Raw genomic sequence first — 19,556 nt, forward strand, 5'->3', positions numbered from 1 at the left:
GAAGCTCAACTGAATCTGCTTGACTCGCAAGAATGAACCACATTGGTTCCTGTGGAAGCTCAAACGTGGTGCGTAACACGAGGATGAACCTCATTGGATCTTGCGGAAGCTCAAACGTGCTGCGTAACACAAGAATGAACCTCATTGGTTCTTGCGGAAGCTCAAACGTGGTGCGTAACACGAGGATGAACCTCATTGGATCTTGCGGAAGCTCAAACGTGCTGCGTAACATGAGAATGATATGGAAGTAGAATAATGTCAAATGTTTTTGAAATAAAAAGCCTGTTGAATTGCACTACTTGAAAAAAAATAGGCATTGCATTAACCATGCTTGCATTTTAATGCATTGTATTTTTAGTGCTTACATTTTTATGGGCTGAAATTCAAAATGGTTGAATATTTAAGCTGTGAATATTTCAATTAAAAACTTTTCAAACACCTTTTCATTATTAAAAATTCAATAATCCATATTCACCTTTCATATTTCACTTCCAAAATATTCAAACTGTTTAAAAATACAACCAATAATATTCAACAGGCAATTTTCGGTCCATTTTATTTCGCTTTGCAAATTCGCTTCCACAAATTCAGTGGTTCAAATTCGACAGTAAATTCAACATTGACGTCCAGGAACTGCAGGAAAAGCAGTAGATTGCCGAGCATACTCTCCATCTGCTGTTAGTCGACCTCACCAGCAGATGGTGCAAAAGCGCTTGTTGTTGACGAAGACATTCATTCATAAAATGAAAATGATTATCTGTGTCAGTATATGCGGAAAAGATGATAAACACACAAAAGCTGTGTTTATGTTTCATTCAATAACTTCATTGTTACTTTCCCTGTGTATTCTACATGTCATCAGCTTTCTCTACCATGAACAGGATTATAATCGGTTTCCCTCAATACCTCATACTAAAGGATTTCCCTTCCGTTGATACAGTGATATGAAAGACCAATCTTGCACCTTATTAGGGAAGTAGGCTGTAGGCTATTATATAGGCTACAGGCAAGAAGATGGACTCAGAATATGAACTTAACGCGCAAAGTTTCATGCTGAGCGTTGCGTGATATACTGGCATAAAATCAACACATACATATATAATAGTATGCATACGTGTATTGCATTAGCTTAAACTGTCACAGCACTTGCATATTGTCCTCCTATTGTTAGTTTAACTGTAAATCGCTTTGGATAAAAGCTTCTGCTAAATGACTAAATGTAAAAATTGGCTTGACATTGGACATCGCACATTTAGGGACCGTCTCTAAAGTTGCATACAACATTGGCATACACGTTTCTAACTTCAATAGCAAACTTACATTTATTTGAATAAATATCAAAAATCCAAAGGGTGCGCATTATGCCTGACACTAAATGAACACTTTACAGTTGGTTTTATGACTGTAAGTCGTTCTATTCAAATGCTATCGGAGTTAGAAACGTGTATACCAAAGTCGTATACACTTTAGAGACGGTCCCTAAATGTGCGAATGTCCAACATCAAGCCATCTGTATGCCAATCTATCACTGGGAAACGCTCAGCATTAAGCTTTGCGCGTTATTCTGAGTCCATCTGCTTGCCTGCGAGTTTGGTCTTTTACATCACTGTAGTCCATTAAGCTACGTTATATGTCCAGCAGGGGAATCCTTAAGTATTGAGGGAAACCCTAATAGCCTGCATGCAGCACATCGCCACAATATAAAGTTAAGGCAACTAAACAACCAAGAGAAATATATGTCAACCTCAAAAATGTAACATTGGATCTGTATATCCGCATCGGGGAATAACATTATAATCTCGTTCACGGTAGAGAAAGATGCATGTAGGCTACACAGGAAAAGTAACCGTGAAGACACTGAATTTAACATAAAACAGCCGTCATAATAATCACAAATACACTTACATTGCTGTAAATTAGTTTTATGAATGAATGACTTGTTCTAACTGTTGCTGGTCTTCAACACGCGCTTTTGCACCATCTGATGGTGAGGTCGACTAACAGCAGATGGAGAGTATGCTCAGCAATCTACTGCTTTTCCTTGAGTTCCTGGACGTCAATGTTGAATTTACTGTCGAATTTGAACCACTGAATTTGTGGAAGCAAATTTGCAAAGCGAAATAAAATGGACCGAAAATTGCCTGTTGAATATTTTTGGTTGTATTTTTAAACAGTTTGAATATTTTGGAAGTGAAATATGAAAGGTGAATATGGATTATTGAATTTTTAATAATGAAAAGGTGTTTGAAATGTTTTTAATTGAAATATTCACAGCTTAAATATTCAACCATGTTGAATTTCAGCCCATAAAAATGTAAGCACTAAAAATACAATGCATTAAAATGCAAGCATGGTTAATGCAATGCCTATTTTTTTTCAAGTAGTGCAATTCAACAGGCTTTTTATTTCAAAAACATTTGACATTATTCTACTTCCATAGAATGAACCTCATTGGATCTTGCGGAAGCTCAAACGTGCTGCGTAACACAAGAATGAACCTCATTGGTTCTTGCGGAAGCTCAAACGTCCTGCGTAACATGAGAATGAACCTCATTGGTTCCTGTGGAAGCTCAAACGTGGTGCGTAACATGAGAATGAACCTCATTGGATCTTGCGGAAGCTCAAACGTGCTGCGTAACACAATAATGAACCTCATTGGTTCTTGCGGAAGCTCAAACGTGGTGCGTAACACGAGAATGAACCTCATTGGATCTTGCGGAAGCTCAAACGTGCTGCGTAACACAAGAATGAACCTCATTGGTTCTTGCGGAAGCTCAAACGTGCTGCGTAACATGAGAATGAACCTCATTGGTTCTTGCGGAAGCTCAAACGTGCTGCGTAACATGAGAATGAACCTCATTGGTTCTTGGCAAACATGTTTGAGCTTCCGTTTACCACTGATGTGTGAGTTGATGAATGTTTATGTGAATAAAAGCCTAAATTTAATCTGGTCATCATATAAAGCGATCAAGTGTCTTCAGAAAATTTTGACTAAACCGCTTAATTCATATTGATTAGTTTTACAATGTCTTTAAGTTTGTTTGTTTTTTAAGCGTTAAAATGGTACATAGCTGTCTGTGAGTTCAGAAAGCTCTCAGATTTCATTAAACATATCTTTATTTTTGTTCTGAAGATTAACGAAAGTCTTATGAGTTTGGAACGACATGAGTAATTAATGACAGAATTTTCATTTTTGGGTGAACTCCCTTTAAATGTTCACTGACCATAATCTGAACCTTGTTTTATATAATTTCAGCAATTTGAAGAACTACCACGAGGGGGCGCGAAACACCAGAAAATGCAAACACGTCACCTCACGTGCGTTTCTTCAGCTTATGCTCATGCTTATAAAACATGTATACATACTCAACAGGTCTCCACAACTGGGATAACTGTGTAAATTATATGAATATCCCATCCTTGCCAACTGCTTTCCTCAAAACACTTTAGTGCGTGACTTACGTATTTTACCAGTCGCATGCCATGAGCTGATGTCATAATTTGACGATTATTTCCCAGGAACATTGGGAACAACACACGAGAGAAACGTGACTGGGCTGGATCTCCAACGTGGGGCTGAACCAATAGCCGCTCGGAAGCTCAAATCACTCATTCTTGGTAATCATGGACACGTGTCGTCCTGTTGCCCAATGGACGCGGGAAGAGGAAAACTCACTGCGTCTACTCTGACTGCTCCTCATCTCAAACTTCACAGAGAGGCGTAAATGTGGACCCTGAACGACTGAAACCGGGGATTGTTTGCGCTTTTGGAATACCATTAACTTCATTGGACCTTTAGGATGGAATAAAAGTTAACTATGGTTGTGAATTCCGTGCACTGGTTTCGTAAAGGGCTGCGGCTTCATGATAATCCGGCTTTGCAGGAAGCTCTCAATGGCGCGGATACTGTACGCTGTGTTTATATTTTGGACCCGTGGTTTGCAGGTTCTGCCAATGTGGGAGTCAACAGATGGAGGTCAGTGCCATTTATTTTTCGTGGTTTGTGGTTCTAGACAGACGAACGCTGGGTAGTTCTAGTGCTATTGTGAAGGGTAACGTTAGGTAACTACGCAGCTCTTGTGCACAGCCGCTGTTATGTTTTGGCCCTGACATGCGCCCGACCGAGTGTAATGGTAACGTTAGCTGGTGTCTTGAAATGTAATTGTAACGCAATACTTGTGCTAATATCTTGTTTAATAACAAAAACAATCAAATACTGACTTTTTATTACCCATTAAGTTATATTGTAAAAATTTAAATTATTCACTCGCGTAAAGGGCCCCACTGCTGTTAAGCTCACTTTACAAGTCAGCTGGACACTTCATCTCAACTTATCTTAGTGTGTTATTTCCATTTATAAAAGTTAATCTAAAATTAATCTATTATTGCGTGAAATATATATAACTGTGGTGGTTCAGTGACAGCGCTGATACCATTAAGCTAAATGGAAGCTAACAGCTAGTCCTTTTGCTCACGCCCACTTTGGTTTTATATAACGGCTAAAATTACAATTTCATTATGGCGTCATTGAATGTGAGTGTTGGTCAAGTCAAAAGCGCGCGAGTCAGAAATAAGAACGTGCGCGAGTGTAAAAAATAATCTAAATACATTTGTGCGAGTCACGTGATTTTCACGTGTGTTGCTGACTTGTCACCATACATACATGCTGAGAGATGTGTTGTTTGAATGAATAACCCAGCAATACAAATATTATAATACACTGCAAGCCAGAGCGTTGTCGTGAAATATGTCAAAACGCAGACAAACTTTTGAATCCTTATTGAAGTTGGAGTATGCAAACATCATTTTTTGTTTATGTAATAAAAAAATGCTGAATCAGACAGTAAGAGTTTTATTAAATGTTTGTTTAGTTAAAAGACTGTTGTTGGAAGTATTGGGGATTTTGATTCATCGCAATGACTTGAATCTTTTGAATCCATTCCGATTCCTATTTTAAACCAGACGAGGCTTTAAATAGGATGTTAGGAATAGATAGCTTAAATATAGAATACCATAGATTAGTAGTATCTTGGTGCCCAGATACAATCATCCAATGCAATTTAATTGAAGATTCGTTTGATCATTGCATGATGCTATTAATATTGTAATTTGCAGTAAATGCATGTTTCCTCTAAATTGTTAATTTGTCTCGGATGTTGACTGAAAAAATGTACAGTATGTTTATTCTTTTGTGTCTTTGGTGTGACCTCAAGAATGCTTAAAATAACTGTTGACTTACTGGTTTTGTATAACTTCTGAAACTAGCACTGCTTGCAAGGTCACAGCATATTAATACATAGCCTAGTTTTTGTAAATAATCTTTCACGTTTTCTCTCCTGCAGATTTTTACTGGAATCTTTAGAAGATTTGGACACAAGTTTGAGGAAACTGAATTCAAGGCTTTTTGTGGTGCGGGGACAGCCAACAGATGTCTTTCCAAGAGTCTTCAAGGTCTGTATTTGTCAAGTTATGTGTTTTGAATATTTTTGTCTCACTTTGGCTAATATCTAAACATTTATGTCTGATAACTTGAATTATGGATAAACTTGCATAATACATTTTTTTGGTTTGTCCATAACAGAATTTTCCATAGTTAGTGGATATGATGTTGAATATTTTAACATCAGCTCATTTTTAATATATTCACAGTAATGTTAGTGGTCGGTTATCATTAGAAGGGTCTTTTGCAAGTAATGTGATAATTATTACAGTGTAATATTTTGATATAAAAAATACACTACCATTCAAAAGATTTTTTTGAAAGAAGTCTCATCTGCTCACCAAGGCTGCATTTATTTGATCTAAACAGTAATATTGTGAAATATTATTACAATTTAATATAAATGTTTTCTATTTTTAATATATTTTTAAATGTAATTTATTCCTGTACTGGGAAAGCTGAGTTTTCAGCATCATTACTCCAGTCTTCAGTGTCACATGATCTTTCAGAAATCATATTAAATTGCTGATTTGTTGCTCAAGAAACATTTCGCATTATTATCAATGTTGATAAAAAAAAAAACAGCTGTGCTGCTTAATATTTTTGTGAAAACGGACCCTTTTTTAGGATTCATTGATGAATAGAAAGTATAGTTGAAAAAGAAAGTTCAAAAGAACAGCATGTTGGAAGTTGTTTGTATTTAAAATTGTATGTGTTTGCTGAATAACACGCACAAAAAAAAAAAAAAAAAAAATATATATATATATATATATATATATATATATCTTTAAGTAATAAACTGTTATAGAACCCCAAACTTTGAACAAGAAACATCAATGCTGAACTGTTCTTGAAAGTGATTTGTGTATGTTTTATGTATTCTGTTTTTCTTTTTTTCTTTTTTTCATTCAGTAACAAGTTCTCTCACATAATTTTACACTTTAAAGTCTTGGGAAGTTAAAATTATTTTCAGCCAATATAATCAAAGCAGTTGGTGTAAAAATCCAATTTCATGAAAATTTCTATGAAATCATTTTTAAAATCCTAATCCTTATTTTCCTCATCCAGTAATCGTGAAATTCATTGCTCAAAAGGTGTGGGAACCATGAGTAATATAAATGTTTATTAGCTATGCTTCCTAAGGCAATCATCACTTTGCTATGCATAGTTGTCTTTAGGGGTCTGCTTAAATCCATAACCTTAATTATTAAAGTTAGGTGCTCTCCCACAGCTCCTAAACTTCTCATTTAGACGCTCCAGTAATTCCCTATTCAGCTAAACATCCGGGTCTTGTCATTCTCATTGATTTACACCAGCACTTTATAGTTTATGAAAGATCTCATTTTCATGCACTCGGAGCAGTCTTCTCTCTCTCTCTCTCTCGAGCATGGCAGTGCTTCATTCAGACACTGGCAAGTGGGTTGTACGATTCCTTTGGCAGGTTAATAGTGCTGTTTATGCAAGGGGGTGAGGGCACCAGCACATCAGCCATTTAAAGTGAGCTTGTATAACCAAGATGTCACAGAATGAGCTACAGTTTACTTCTAGAACAACTGAAGAGCACAGTGGCCGTGTGTGAAGTTTAAATTGACATTACAGTTAAGGGCTCACCTTTTTAGGCCTTATTTGGTAATCAAACACTAAATGATATGTACTCAAAAGAAGCAGCTGGTTAATGTTAACTTGAGGACATCATTGACCTCACCTAACCTTTATGTAAAACTTTTTTTCTATACTGCTTTTTACATGGCTAGAAATAAGGTGTAAAGATACTACATGTTGATGTTGTAGTTACTTTGACCATTTGTGTCATTCTTTAACATGTATGTCTGATATCTGTCTCTTTCAGGAGTGGAATGTCACACGGCTCACGTTTGAATATGACTCTGAGCCTTATGGGAAAGAAAGAGATGCAGCCATCATTAAAATGGCACATGAATATGGTGTGGAAACCGTGGTACGAAACACTCACACGCTCTACAGTCCAGACAGGTGGGTGATGAACTGCACTCGCACACATTCCTCAGGGAAAACTGACACATGCTCTTGTTCCCTCACAGACTAACAGAAATGAATTCATAGGCTTCATTTATATTTGTCTCTAAAATTGTCAGAATATTAAATTCACTCAAGTATGTCCATTTTTGATGGGTAGTGTATTAACAATATTTTTATGATTATTTTATGAGCCTGTTTTACTATCTTGTATTGTAATATATTTTAATATGTAAGAATTTATTCCTGATGGCAAAGCTGAATTTTCATCATCATTACTCCAGTCTTCAGTGTCACATGATCCTTCTAATATGATTAATCGGCAAAAGCGATGTATTGGTCGACCTCTAATGATTATATCATATCAATCAAAAGAGGGTGGAAAAAAACGTGTCAGTCCTGTGTTGTGAAGAAAATCTCTTTTGTGTTGAATTTAGAGCTGTTGAAGTGAAAGAGACATTAACGCATTAACAGATAAAGCCAGGGTTGCAAGATCAGCGTTTTTTCCCCTACACCAAACATTATATATGCCGTTTAGTGGACAAGTGTGTGTCAATTTGCAGTTGGAATAAAGAGATATTGATATTTTTGACAACAATCGAAAAAATGTGATCAACTGTGTGTGTAATATTACATTTATAGTTTTGTAATATGCAGCTCTCATTGCACATTTTGTATGCAGAAAAGCGGATCATAAGTGGAAACGAGACAAGCTTCGGGTCTCTTATCTTAATAGAGGGCTTAACAAACTATCTGAAAGCTGTAAAGGAAGCTAAAGCCAAGTTTTGACCAAAAGCTTTGTTCAATACAATTGATTCTGTTTTAAACCCAACCAAAAATACTGTTCTAGACGTTACCAAAGAAAACTGTGAAACATTTTTAAACTCCTTTACAAAATTGAGCAGATTAAATGTGGAATTGTTCCTACTCCTTTTGATCAACCAGTTACACCAGAACAACTAGCAGATGTAGTCTCCAAAATAAAGTGCTCCGGCTATAAGCTGGATATTCTTTCTCCACGCCTTTTTAAATACGTTTTTATGACGACTCAGTTCCAGTGTGACAGCTATAATTAACAGCTCATTAGCAAGTGGATTTGTTCCAGCAGATTTAAACACACAATTTAACATCCTTTAAAAAAAAAAAAAGTTTATACAGACCAGTCTCCAAACTGCCTTTTATGTCAAAGATCTTGGAGAGAGTTGTTTATTCGCAGCTCTACTCCTATCTAAATACATTTAATATTTTATATACATTTCAGTCTGGTTTCAAATGTTTGCACAGCACTGAATCTGCATTATTGAACGTCACCAATGATATTTTACTCTCCATGGACTCACCTGTTCACCTGTTGTCCTAGTTTTAGATCCCAGTGTCGCATTTGATAGAATGGACCATAATATTCTTCTAAATCGTTTAGAGTGTATGGTGGGCATCCAGAGGACGGCCCTCCAGAGGTTTTCCTCCTATCAAAAAGAAGAACATTCTCTGTTAATTTAGTCAAGTTCTCTTCTACATCAGCTCAGCTACAATATGGTGTCCCTCAAGGGTCAATTTTAGGACCCTTGTTATTTTTATTGTACATGTTTCCCTTGAGATTTATTTGTCAGAAATACAGCATATCTTACCACTGTTATGCCGACGATTCCAAATTTTATAGTATAGGCAAGAATTGATCATTAGAGAGTGCCTTAAATTGCTTCAAAGATATTAAACATTGGCTGGCAAATAATTTCATACAATGAAATGAGAGCAAAATCGAAGTCTTGATCTTAGGTTCCTCTTTGTCTTGCTTACCTGGCCTAGTTGCCCAGTTAGGTCCGTTGTTGTCGAACGTACAAGATCATGTGAGAAATCTTGGAGTGATTTTTGACTCATATTTACTTTTCAATAAGCAGATCAGTGCTGTGGACGAGTAGTTTTTATCACCTGAGATCGATCGCTAAAATAAAGCATTTTCTTCCCATACTGACTTGGAAATTGTGATCCACTCACTTATTTCATCAAGGTTAGACTATTGCAACTCATTGTATATTGGTCTGCCCCAAACTACTTTATCCTGTCTACAGCTTGTCCAAAACGCAGTAGCCGGGCTGTTAAGAAAGAGCGATCTGTAAGGGGGTAACAGGACCAGATGTTTGAAAGAAGACCCGGAGTCAGAATTATAATAAATTGAAGACATTTTTTACTGAAAACAGTTTGCAGTTTCATCAGCAGAAGTCAGCTTCAAGACTCTCACAGGAGTTCATAGGCCGCCCCGCTTGGAGTTAAAAAGATCACAGCAGTTATACCCTACACCAAGGTCTAAGCTAGGTTGCAGTTTCTGATTTTCCACACATATATAGATAGACGAAAGCATATCTCCATCGATTATGCAGCTGACACTTGGACCCTGAAGTTAGGCACGTCGTGACCTTCCAGGTTGCAGATTTGGGTTACTGAGTGCCAGCATGTCCAGAAAAACAACTCAGTCAATCTCCAATAATGTCAGAGGTTCCTTAACCTGCAACCAAAAAGACTAACACACACGCTGACACACAGCTTTTCCAAGGTTGGATTTGGCCAGGCTCTAACTATAAACAGGAGAGTCGTCTCAAAACATCAAGATAATGCGTTCTTTCTCTCAAGGAGAGCTGCACTTTAGTCTAACTGGAAAGTAAGGTTTTAACTGAGAAAGGTTCCCTTAAACTATAGACTTCATTGACCCCTGTGACCATAGCTGTCAGAGTACCCTAGGAAAACAGATGTATGTATTAAAACATGTTCAAGACCTTTCTTAACAAAACATCTTTCCATATTTCATTTCTGGAAGCCGGGCTAAATGAGCGAGCACTGTTACTGCATTCAGATATCAAATACTGACATTAAAGAATAATGTGATCACACGGGTAACTTCTATAACAAAGTAAAATCTCCAGAGAAGTCATTCAACTCATTTGAGATTTAGAAGGAAAAATATTGATTAATACCTTGATTATAATCACTCATTATATATACATTGAAGCAGCAGTGGATTCTAATCCACCCCCTTCAGATCACATTTCCCCAGTTTTAGCATCCCTACACTGGCTCCTGGTGAAATTCAGGGTTGATTTTCAGAATTCTGATTTTAGTTTACAAGGTATTATTTGGTATCGCGCCCCAATATATTAGTGACCATTTAAACCCTTACTCTCCAACCAGACCAGACCACTCAGGTTTTCTGTGATCAAACTGCTTATAAAGGTTCATCGTTGCCATTATAGATCTAAGGGTGACCGTGCCTTTTCTGTGATAGGTCCTGAATTATGGAATAGTCTTCCTTTCCATGTGAGGTTATCTTCATCGCTAGCCATTTTTAAATCTTCTTTAAAAACATATTTTTTTCTGTGGCTTTCAAATAGATTACCGAATAGATTTTGAAGCTGTTAAAATATATTATGTTGTTTCTAAATGTTTTGATTATTTTTATATATTTATTTTATTTTTTAAATGTAGGGACAGTGAAAATGTTTTCAGTTGGACAGGTATAAATCTGAACTACTGGGCCTGAGAAGAAAACCTTGTTAGTGCACGTCATGGGGCAACATTCCCTAATCATTGACTAGATTACTCCGTAAACTTTGCCAGCCCTTAATGTGATTCACATAATGTGACATAATGATGAACTTTGCGGTACTGTGACTCAGGTCTGCACTTGTGTTCATGTGCATCGCACAATCTCTTATGCTTTTCCTGAGAGTATTACCAAACATGAGAGAATGACTCTCCCCTTCTCAGATTATCGTGCAGATACAACTACTCCTTATGTGTAATGTACAGCAAGTGTCCTTTTACATAGGTTACATAAATGGTATTATATGCACAGACTCTCATTAAGAGGGGAAGAGAATGAGCTTGAATGCATAAGCGTGTGTGTGAATGCATGTGCGGGTGTGTGTGTGTGACGTCAGTCTCTCCAGTACAAACAGAAGAAATGAGACTCTCTACTGCCATCTGGTGACTGAAAGTGGCCCTGGCGGTCACACTGAGAAACATGTGCTGTTTATGGGAGGGAGGGTGGAATAGCTCAGCATGCAAGTCACCACTGCAAACATGTGCGAGCCGAGCGCTAGGCTTTTCCTGACAAACACGCGGGTGCCCCCTGATTCTGCACCGTGCCGAGAGAACCGGCCAATGGCAGGGCTCCACCCCTATTGGATATAGACAGTTGTATAAGATCAGGACTATTAATAAGGGACAGGCTGTTAATGTGTTAAGACTGTTGTTTCTCATTTAGAGGACACACTGTCTCTGAGACTGTTAGGTCTTTTCAGACCCAGCCAGGGACGTGTGCTTGCATTTGGAGAATGTGGGGAAGTGTGTTCCGTGTCGACACGCTGCCAGGCAGTCTTTCCTATTTGATCGAATATTACCTTACCTTGGTGACCTTGTTTCCTAAAGAATAAAACCGGGCTTTTAGGAGTGCCACCTCAGGTTGTTTGAAACCAATTGTAGTAGTAGAATGACAATAGTAGAACAAGCATGGTTGTGTTAACATCAATCAAAAGGTTTTTTCTTGTACTGATCCCACTACAAAGTTTTTTTAAATAATTGTTTTAATATTTTATTTTAAATAATTGGGTGCATTTATTTAATGTGTAAATAAATACGTTATTTGCATTTCATTTATACTTATGTTCAAAAGTTTGAGGTTGGTAACAAGTTTCTTATGATCACCAAGGCTGCATATATTTGATAAATACAGTAAAACACTTTATTATTCAATATAAAATTATTATATATATTACAATTTAAAATAACTTTTTAATATATTGTAAATTTTAATTTATTCCTGTGATGGCAAAGCTGAATTTTCAGCATCATTACTCCAGTCTTCAGTGTCACATGATCTTTCAGAGATCATTCTAATATTTACTGCTCAACATTTCTTATTATTATGGATAATTATTTTAATATTTTTCAGGATTCTTTGTTGAATAGAAATTCAAAAGAACAGCATCTGTAACATTATGAATGTATTTTGATCAATTTAATGTGTCCTTCCTGAATAAAAGTATTCTTTTAAATAAACATACTAACCCCAAACTTTCAAACGGTAGTGTAATTTGCAACATGTTTATGCTCTTGAAGAAAATACATTTATTTTTCAGTAATTTTTTGTTGTTGTAGTTGTGATACACTAATGTAAATCATATTGGGCCTGTGACATATCAACTGGATCAAAACACTTTCTTACATTTATTGTTGAGCCTTGAAATTGAACTCATGATGCTTTTGAAAATGATTTATTTCTACACTAAAACTTTTGACAACCAGTCAACAAGATCAAATCAAACTAGTTAAAAAACAAAGACCTTTCCCTTTCTAAGTTCTATTAATATTCAACCTTAGAGAGAAAAGAACTGCTTTTAGACAGTGAAATCAGAGGCATGTTTTTGCTTTTCCCTCAGGATCATAGAAATGAACAACCACAGCCCCCCTCTCACTTTCAAGAGGTTTCAAGCCATTGTGAACAGACTTGAACTTCCCAGGAAACCGCTGCCGACTGTCACTCAAGAGCAGATGGACAGGTGTCGGACGCAGATCTCGGACAACCACGACGAACGCTATGGCGTGCCCTCTCTCGAGGAGCTGGGTTTTAAGACTCGGGCTGACAGCACACATGTATGGAAGGGCGGTGAGACAGAAGCAATGGAAAGATTAAATAAACACTTAGACAGAAAGGTGAGACATGGAGATGCTTCATGAAGTTATACGTTTTAATAATGACTGATGACTAATTATTAACAAGAAATGCAGTTGTTGTTTTTAACTCCAGTATATTTCTAAATGGTTATATATCCCTTTAAAAAACTTTTTTTTTAAAATGTTTTTATATTCTTTGTTTTATTTTGATTTAATCTTTATGTTTTGATGCAGGCCTGGGTAGCGAATTTCGAGAGGCCTAGAATAACTGCTCAATCACTGTTCGCCAGCCCAACAGGACTTAGTCCTTACCTACGATTCGGCTGTCTGTCATGTCGTGTTTTTTACTACAATCTGCGGGATCTTTATATAAAGGTAAGTAAGTGTTATTTTATGACATTGTTGGTAGTCGTCTAGAGAAGTGCAAGTTTAATAATTTAATAGTGGTTGGTGGCATAGAAATGATGAAAGTGGAAGTTCAATTTGAATAATTAAACTTGCTAATACATGCATTTAATTTAAATAATAGAGGGCCCCAAAATCAAGCCTTGGGGGACACCACAAGATAACCTGTATTAAATATTCACCACCAGCTAAAGTTTTGGGCATATTTGACTGAATATATATTTCGCATAATCTTAAAAAACCTTTTGATCTAAAGGCTTATGTTGAAATGTTTGAATTTATTTCTTTACAAAACCAATTGAAAATGTGGCAGCAATAATAAAGTATGAGAATTAATAATTGGGGTGTCCTGTTGAGAATGCATGTATGGTTATAAAAGACATATTGTAAAATATGACAATTTTCATGACCTCTTGCACTTTTCCAGCTGCGGAGACGCTCTAGTCCACCCCTCTCGCTCTTCGGCCAGCTCCTGTGGCGAGAGTTTTTCTACACAGCGGGCACCAACAACCCCAACTTTGACCATATGGAGGGAAACCCCATCTGCGTACAGATTCCCTGGGATCACAACCCCGAGGCACTGGCTAAATGGGCTGAAGGTCGGACAGGGTTCCCTTGGATCGATGCCATCATGACCCAGCTAAGACAGGAGGGCTGGATCCACCACTTGGCCCGGCATGCCGTAGCCTGTTTCCTCACTCGAGGAGACCTGTGGATCAGCTGGGAAAGCGGAATGAAAGTAAATAAGATGGTGCAACATCCCCTTTCTTCCTATTTATTATTTTTTCTCTCTTAATCTAACCCTTTCTTTCTCTCAGGTGTTTGAGGAGATGTTGTTGGATGCCGATTGGAGCGTGAACGCGGGCAGCTGGATGTGGCTCTCCTGCAGTGCTTTCTTTCAGCAGTTCTTTCACTGTTACTGTCCTGTGGGCTTTGGCCGCAGGACGGATCCCACCGGAGAGTACATCAGGTACACACAAACCAACCCCAGTAAAGCTAAACCACAGCAAGACAGCATGTCTTACATCACTGACAGGTGTTATGTATTTAGAGTTTTGTAGATTTGTTGCATAAAGGCTTATGTAAATTGCCACAGGTTCAGATCCCTCCACTGTGCTTTCAAAGGAGCTGCTGTGATATTGTGAAGCTTTCTAAATAAATATCACAAGACTACCTTGGAAAATAACACGCTGCGTAACATTTTTGGGCACACAAGATGGCATAACAGATACTAAGAAATTATAAAATAATGTAATAAAAATGTGTATAATTAAAAAAGTTATTTCGCCATTATTTGTAAATGTCTGTTATAAAACCATCTAATACATTCTCACATGCAGGAGGTACATCCCGAAGTTGAAAGACTATCCTAACCGCTACATCTACGAGCCATGGAACGCTCCAGAATCAGTGCAGAAAGCGGCCAACTGCATTGTGGGTGTGGACTATCCTAAACCTATGATCAATCATGCCGAGAGCAGCCGGCTTAACATCGAACGAATGAAACAAGTTTACCAGCAGCTGTCACACTACAGAGGCCTTAGTGAGTAACACACTGTGGATCCATCAAACACAATGGTTTATGACAGCCCTCTAATGGAGGAAACAGGAAATTACAGCATTTTTGTCACCAGCAAGAAAATTGTTCTTATGATATTAAGAGCTTGTATAAGGGGTTATTTAAGCTTTAACTTCGGTACAGTAATTTTCTCACTAAATTTCTTTGACCCAGTAGATCAAAGTGCCATTTGTTTTTGACCCCCTAGAGTGTATAAATAATTGTATTCTTGCAGTGAAGGAAAATGAGACTTTAAAGTAAAATGCATGTTGGGAGCTTGGTTAGGAGTGACATGTAAAATTATTGAAATTTTCGAGAACTACAGGTTAAGGTCAGGATCACACAAAAAGGGAAAATTAAGCAACTGAGCAACCAAATCTCTGTGAAGAGGGCCTTGCACAAGACCTTTAGTGATGTATGCATATAATGGTTTTGAAACTTGGACTGCATAGAGATCTGATCGTGCTTGCCCACACAATATGGAACATAGTACATTTGCAGAGGTTGCATTAGCTCAAGATTGTCATTTATTGAATTTTAAATGCATGCAAATATTCAATAATTGAAAAAGCTTTTCAAAGCTGCCAATTTTACAGATATAAAACATGATATCTGGTCTATTGCACTGATTGCTAATTTTAGAAGATTTTTAATGAACATTCCAATGTCAGAATAAAAAACAACCTGAGCGCATGTTTAATTTAGACTAAAAAGACTTCAGTTAAGACTTTAGTCGTGTTAAGATTTAAAGAGCTCTTGCCACAGAAGTCTTTTTCATTTAAAAATACAGATAGTTACAGAGTTTTACTAAAGGATAAAATATAAAGGTATGTCAGTAAATCTACAAGCCAGTCCATCAGAGTGATGGATGATGATTATTTCTGTATGATATTTGTTGTGCAGTTGTGGATGACGACTTAATCGGCATTTGCAAAAATTTGTAACCAGGCCTTTTTTCTGTCTTTTTGTGTGACAGGTTTGCTCGCCTCAGTCCCTACGATCCAGGAAGAGGCGGAGCCTCCCATGTCAGATGACTCTCAGGCCAGCAGCAGCACTGCCGGTGAGACGCGTCAATCATCATACTAACAGGATTCACTGTGCAGCTTTCTTTTCTTTCAGCTAGGCTTTGTGTTGATCGCACATAAGAATGTTTACAAAGCCAAAAAAGCAGACTTCACCCTTATTGTTAATAACTAATCATACCATTGCTACTTTGACCAGACAAACAATTGTTCTTGTCCGGACAGTACTTTTGCTGAAGCGGCATCATGTTTTCTACAGGTCAAGGCTCCACGCCTCCACCATCAACCCCACCCAACTCCGAGCCCTCCAGCCCGACAGCAGCTGTCCCCGGCACCCACATCCAGAGGAAGAGGGGTCTACCCTCTGAGCTCTCGAGCAAACAGACGTCAAAAGTCAAGCACGCCAACCAAGCCAAAGGAGTCGAGCAGAAGATTGATGAAAAGCAGTGACCACAGGTGCAGGCCAGAGGTATACAACCCACAGTGTGTACACAGATTTTTAAATTACCAGCCATTCAGATTTTTCTACTTTCTAAAGCAGATTAACAAAGTCACATCTTAGATTTAAATATGTTTTATTATTAAATCTGATTCTGAATCATTGTATTATTTCTTTATATGAAGCTTATTTATTCAAGCCACAAAAACAAACCTGTTACTGACAAATTATATTTGTCCAAAATCATTGTATTTTAATGGAAAACTATGTGATTGACGCTGTGGTGCGGCATGAGTAAGCATGTTCAGCAGAGGTAAACAAACCAGCCGACAGTGATGATGATCATTAATTATATTTCTGTCGTCTTCAGGTTCAGACTTCATTTGCAGTCCCATGTCCAAGGGAGTCGGACTCGGAGGAGTCTACCTTCCCGAACTATCCAACAGACAGAAACGGCAGGAGAAAAGTGAGAAATGGTGCCAGCTTTCGCAGAAGAACAGAAACGGCACTAATAAAAAACAACGACGACAACAAAAGATTTAACAGTTCCGTCAAGGCGTGTTATACTGTAGATCCAGGGCTTCTTTCCCAAACATCCTTCATAAACGGCTGCTTTTGACCTGCTAAACTAAACATGATTGTATGAAGATACAGATATGTTTTAGATGTTTAGTTCTCCCTTCATTGCGATCGGACTGAAATGTAATGGATATTCCCGTCGCCATTGACAGCTGAGAGTAACGAACGATTCGCCGAAATAAGTATTCATGAATATATCTAGCCAATTTTATGCAACTCGGATTAATGGTATGTAATAAAAATTATGAGGGAACATTTGAAGATAAAGCCTACAGTGTTCTGACAACATGAATTGAGAATTGTAATTTTTGTATGAAGTCTGATATAGTTGAACTCTATAATTGCTTGCAAGCTACAAGCAACTAATTCGCTCAAGCAATGAAGAGGTTTACTTCTTACTACTTCGGTTTCTGTTTCGGTCATTTCTCCCTATAAATATACGCTTTGTGTATGTAATGCAAGCATTTCATTGCCATTGGCTGCACTAAAGTTTTCTGAATTTAACAGAATCCATCCTCATATTAATTCAATAAGCTTGATTTATTTACCAAGTCATTCATTTTAACGTTTGCAGGTTTTCTAAAAGTTAACAACAAATAATTGTACATTCCACTAAATGTATTCATTCACTATAATTTAACAATTTAACATTATTTATTTTTCCTCCCCTTTTTTTTTCTTTTTTGTATTGTATAAAAGAGTTTATTAAAAGGCTGATGGGATTAAGCTGTTCTGTTTGAAGGCAGTCATTTATTTAAGCCTTTTCACTGCATGCTTCTGTCAGCGACAGCTTTTCTGCGATATATTGCATCTACGATGTTTTACTGTAGACTACAATATATCAAATAAATTTCTTGAATCTATTTGAAACTCATTTGACTTTGTTTTTCTTCAACCTGAAAACTTTTATCATGTTACACATCCAACAAATGTGTTTTACAAACATGAATGAAATCTCATGCAGCTTGTAGAAAAAAGGGGTGTTTTCACTTTAAGTGATCAGACTTCTGAAGATTTTTGCCTGGTGGACGTTACAGCAGACATTGAAAGAGGGAAGTGAGCCATATTTAGGTATCAGAATATCATACACACTTGTTTGAGGGATCTTTTGACTTGGGTCAGTCCACCAAGAACGCCTAAGCACCATAGCAACATGCTTAAAAACACCCACAACACACCTAGCGTAGTGATAGAAACTCCTGCACAGTTTTGAGAAACACTGACTTCAATCACCACTAGAGGGCGTCACATATACTGTATACTGTAGTATACTATAGTGTGTATATATATATATATATATATATGCTGAATTGCATTTATGCAAAGGCCTGCTCATTTCCATTAGGTGATTGAAATTTATCATATTTATGGTCATAGTCATAAATCTGTTCATTTATAAATGTTTTGTAATTGTTCAGATGTCTCTAATGACTGCCCAGTGCAAATCTTTCATTCCAACAGTATTTAAAAAAATATATATTTTAGTAGTTAGTTTTATATATGTATATATATATACAGTATCTCACGAAAGTGAGTACACCCTTCACATTTCAGCAAACATTTTAGTATATCTTCTCAAGGGACAATACTATAGAAATGAAACTTGGATATATTTTAGAGTAGTCAATGTGCTTCTTGTATAGCAGTTTAAATTGACTGTACTCTGAAAATAACTCAACATACAGCCATTATTGTCAAAATAGCTGGCAACAAAAGTGAGTACACCCTAAATGATAATAGCTGTACGTCGTTTAACCATGCAAACCCACATGTCCTATTCATCATGTTCATGTTATTGTCTGCTCGACAGGACCATACAAATTTGTGTATCTTGTATTAGAGCAGTTAAAATTTGGTGCTTTGAGTACAATTCACTCTTCCTGACCACTGGATGTTCAGCATGGCACCTCATGGCAAATTAGAATTGTTGCTCTCCACAAAGTTGACCTAGGTTATAAGAAGATTGGTAACACCCTGAAAGTGAGTTCCAGTACAGGCCGGGGTCATACAGAGGTTTTCCAAAATGGGTTCCACTTGAAATAGGCCTCGCGAGGGTCAATGAAAGAAGTCGAGTCCTCGTGCTGTGCATCAGGTGCAGAAGCTGGCTTCAAAAAACAGACGCATGAGAGCTGTCAGCATTGCTTTAGAGGTTGCAGAAGCGGAAGGTCAGCTTGTCAGTGCTCAGACCGTACGCATGGCCGTCGTCCCAGAAGGAAGCCTCTTCTGAAGCTGGCTCACAAGAAAGCCCGCAAACAGTTTGCTGAAAGCAACCTGTCCAAGAGCATGAATTACTGGAACCATGTCCTGTGGTCTGATGAGACTAAGATGGGCCTAAACTTGTACCAGCATGTGTGGCGACGCACTGGTGAGGAGTAGCCTACCAAGAAAATTGTGTCTTGCCTATCGAGCATGATGGTGGTAGCATCATGGTCTGGGGCTGCATGAGTGCTG

General features: G+C 37.5%; 1 protein-coding gene across 2 annotated transcripts; it reads left to right on the forward strand.

Annotated features, from left to right (window-relative positions):
• Positions 1–3,591: 3,591 nt before the first annotated feature.
• cry2 (cryptochrome circadian regulator 2) lies at positions 3,592–17,968 on the forward strand. Of its 2 annotated transcripts, none has more exons than XM_082160316.1 (11): positions 3,592–3,976; positions 5,343–5,451; positions 7,290–7,432; positions 12,868–13,141; positions 13,337–13,477; positions 13,935–14,246; positions 14,326–14,477; positions 14,848–15,050; positions 16,042–16,125; positions 16,347–16,556; positions 16,903–17,968. In XM_082160316.1, the coding sequence occupies exons 1-10, from the start codon at positions 3,819–3,821 to the stop codon at positions 16,535–16,537; spliced, it is 1,767 nt and encodes a 588-aa protein (XP_082016442.1). In that variant the 5' UTR covers positions 3,592–3,818; the 3' UTR covers positions 16,538–16,556; positions 16,903–17,968. The 2 variants fall into 2 exon arrangements, with proteins under 2 accessions (XP_082016442.1, XP_082016441.1); XM_082160315.1 differs by having other exon boundaries at positions 3,595–3,976; positions 16,897–17,968.
• Positions 17,969–19,556: the final 1,588 nt, after the last annotated feature.

The sequence above is a fragment of the Leuciscus leuciscus genome (assembly GCF_965113295.1).
Source record: "Leuciscus leuciscus genome assembly, chromosome: 25".
NCBI lineage: Eukaryota > Metazoa > Chordata > Actinopteri > Cypriniformes > Leuciscidae > Leuciscus > Leuciscus leuciscus.

Bases quoted from the DNA above. Each gene is read 5' to 3' on its own strand.
- cry2 (XM_082160316.1), top strand. From the start codon at position 3,819: ATGGTTGTGAATTCCGTGCACTGGTTTCGTAAAGGGCTGCGGCTTCAT. The intron at 5,452-7,289 runs GTCTGTATTTGT...TGTCTCTTTCAG, and splicing joins TCTTTCCAAGAGTCTTCAAG to GAGTGGAATGTCACACGGCT. The intron at 15,051-16,041 runs GTGAGTAACACA...TTTGTGTGACAG, and splicing joins GTCACACTACAGAGGCCTTA to GTTTGCTCGCCTCAGTCCCT.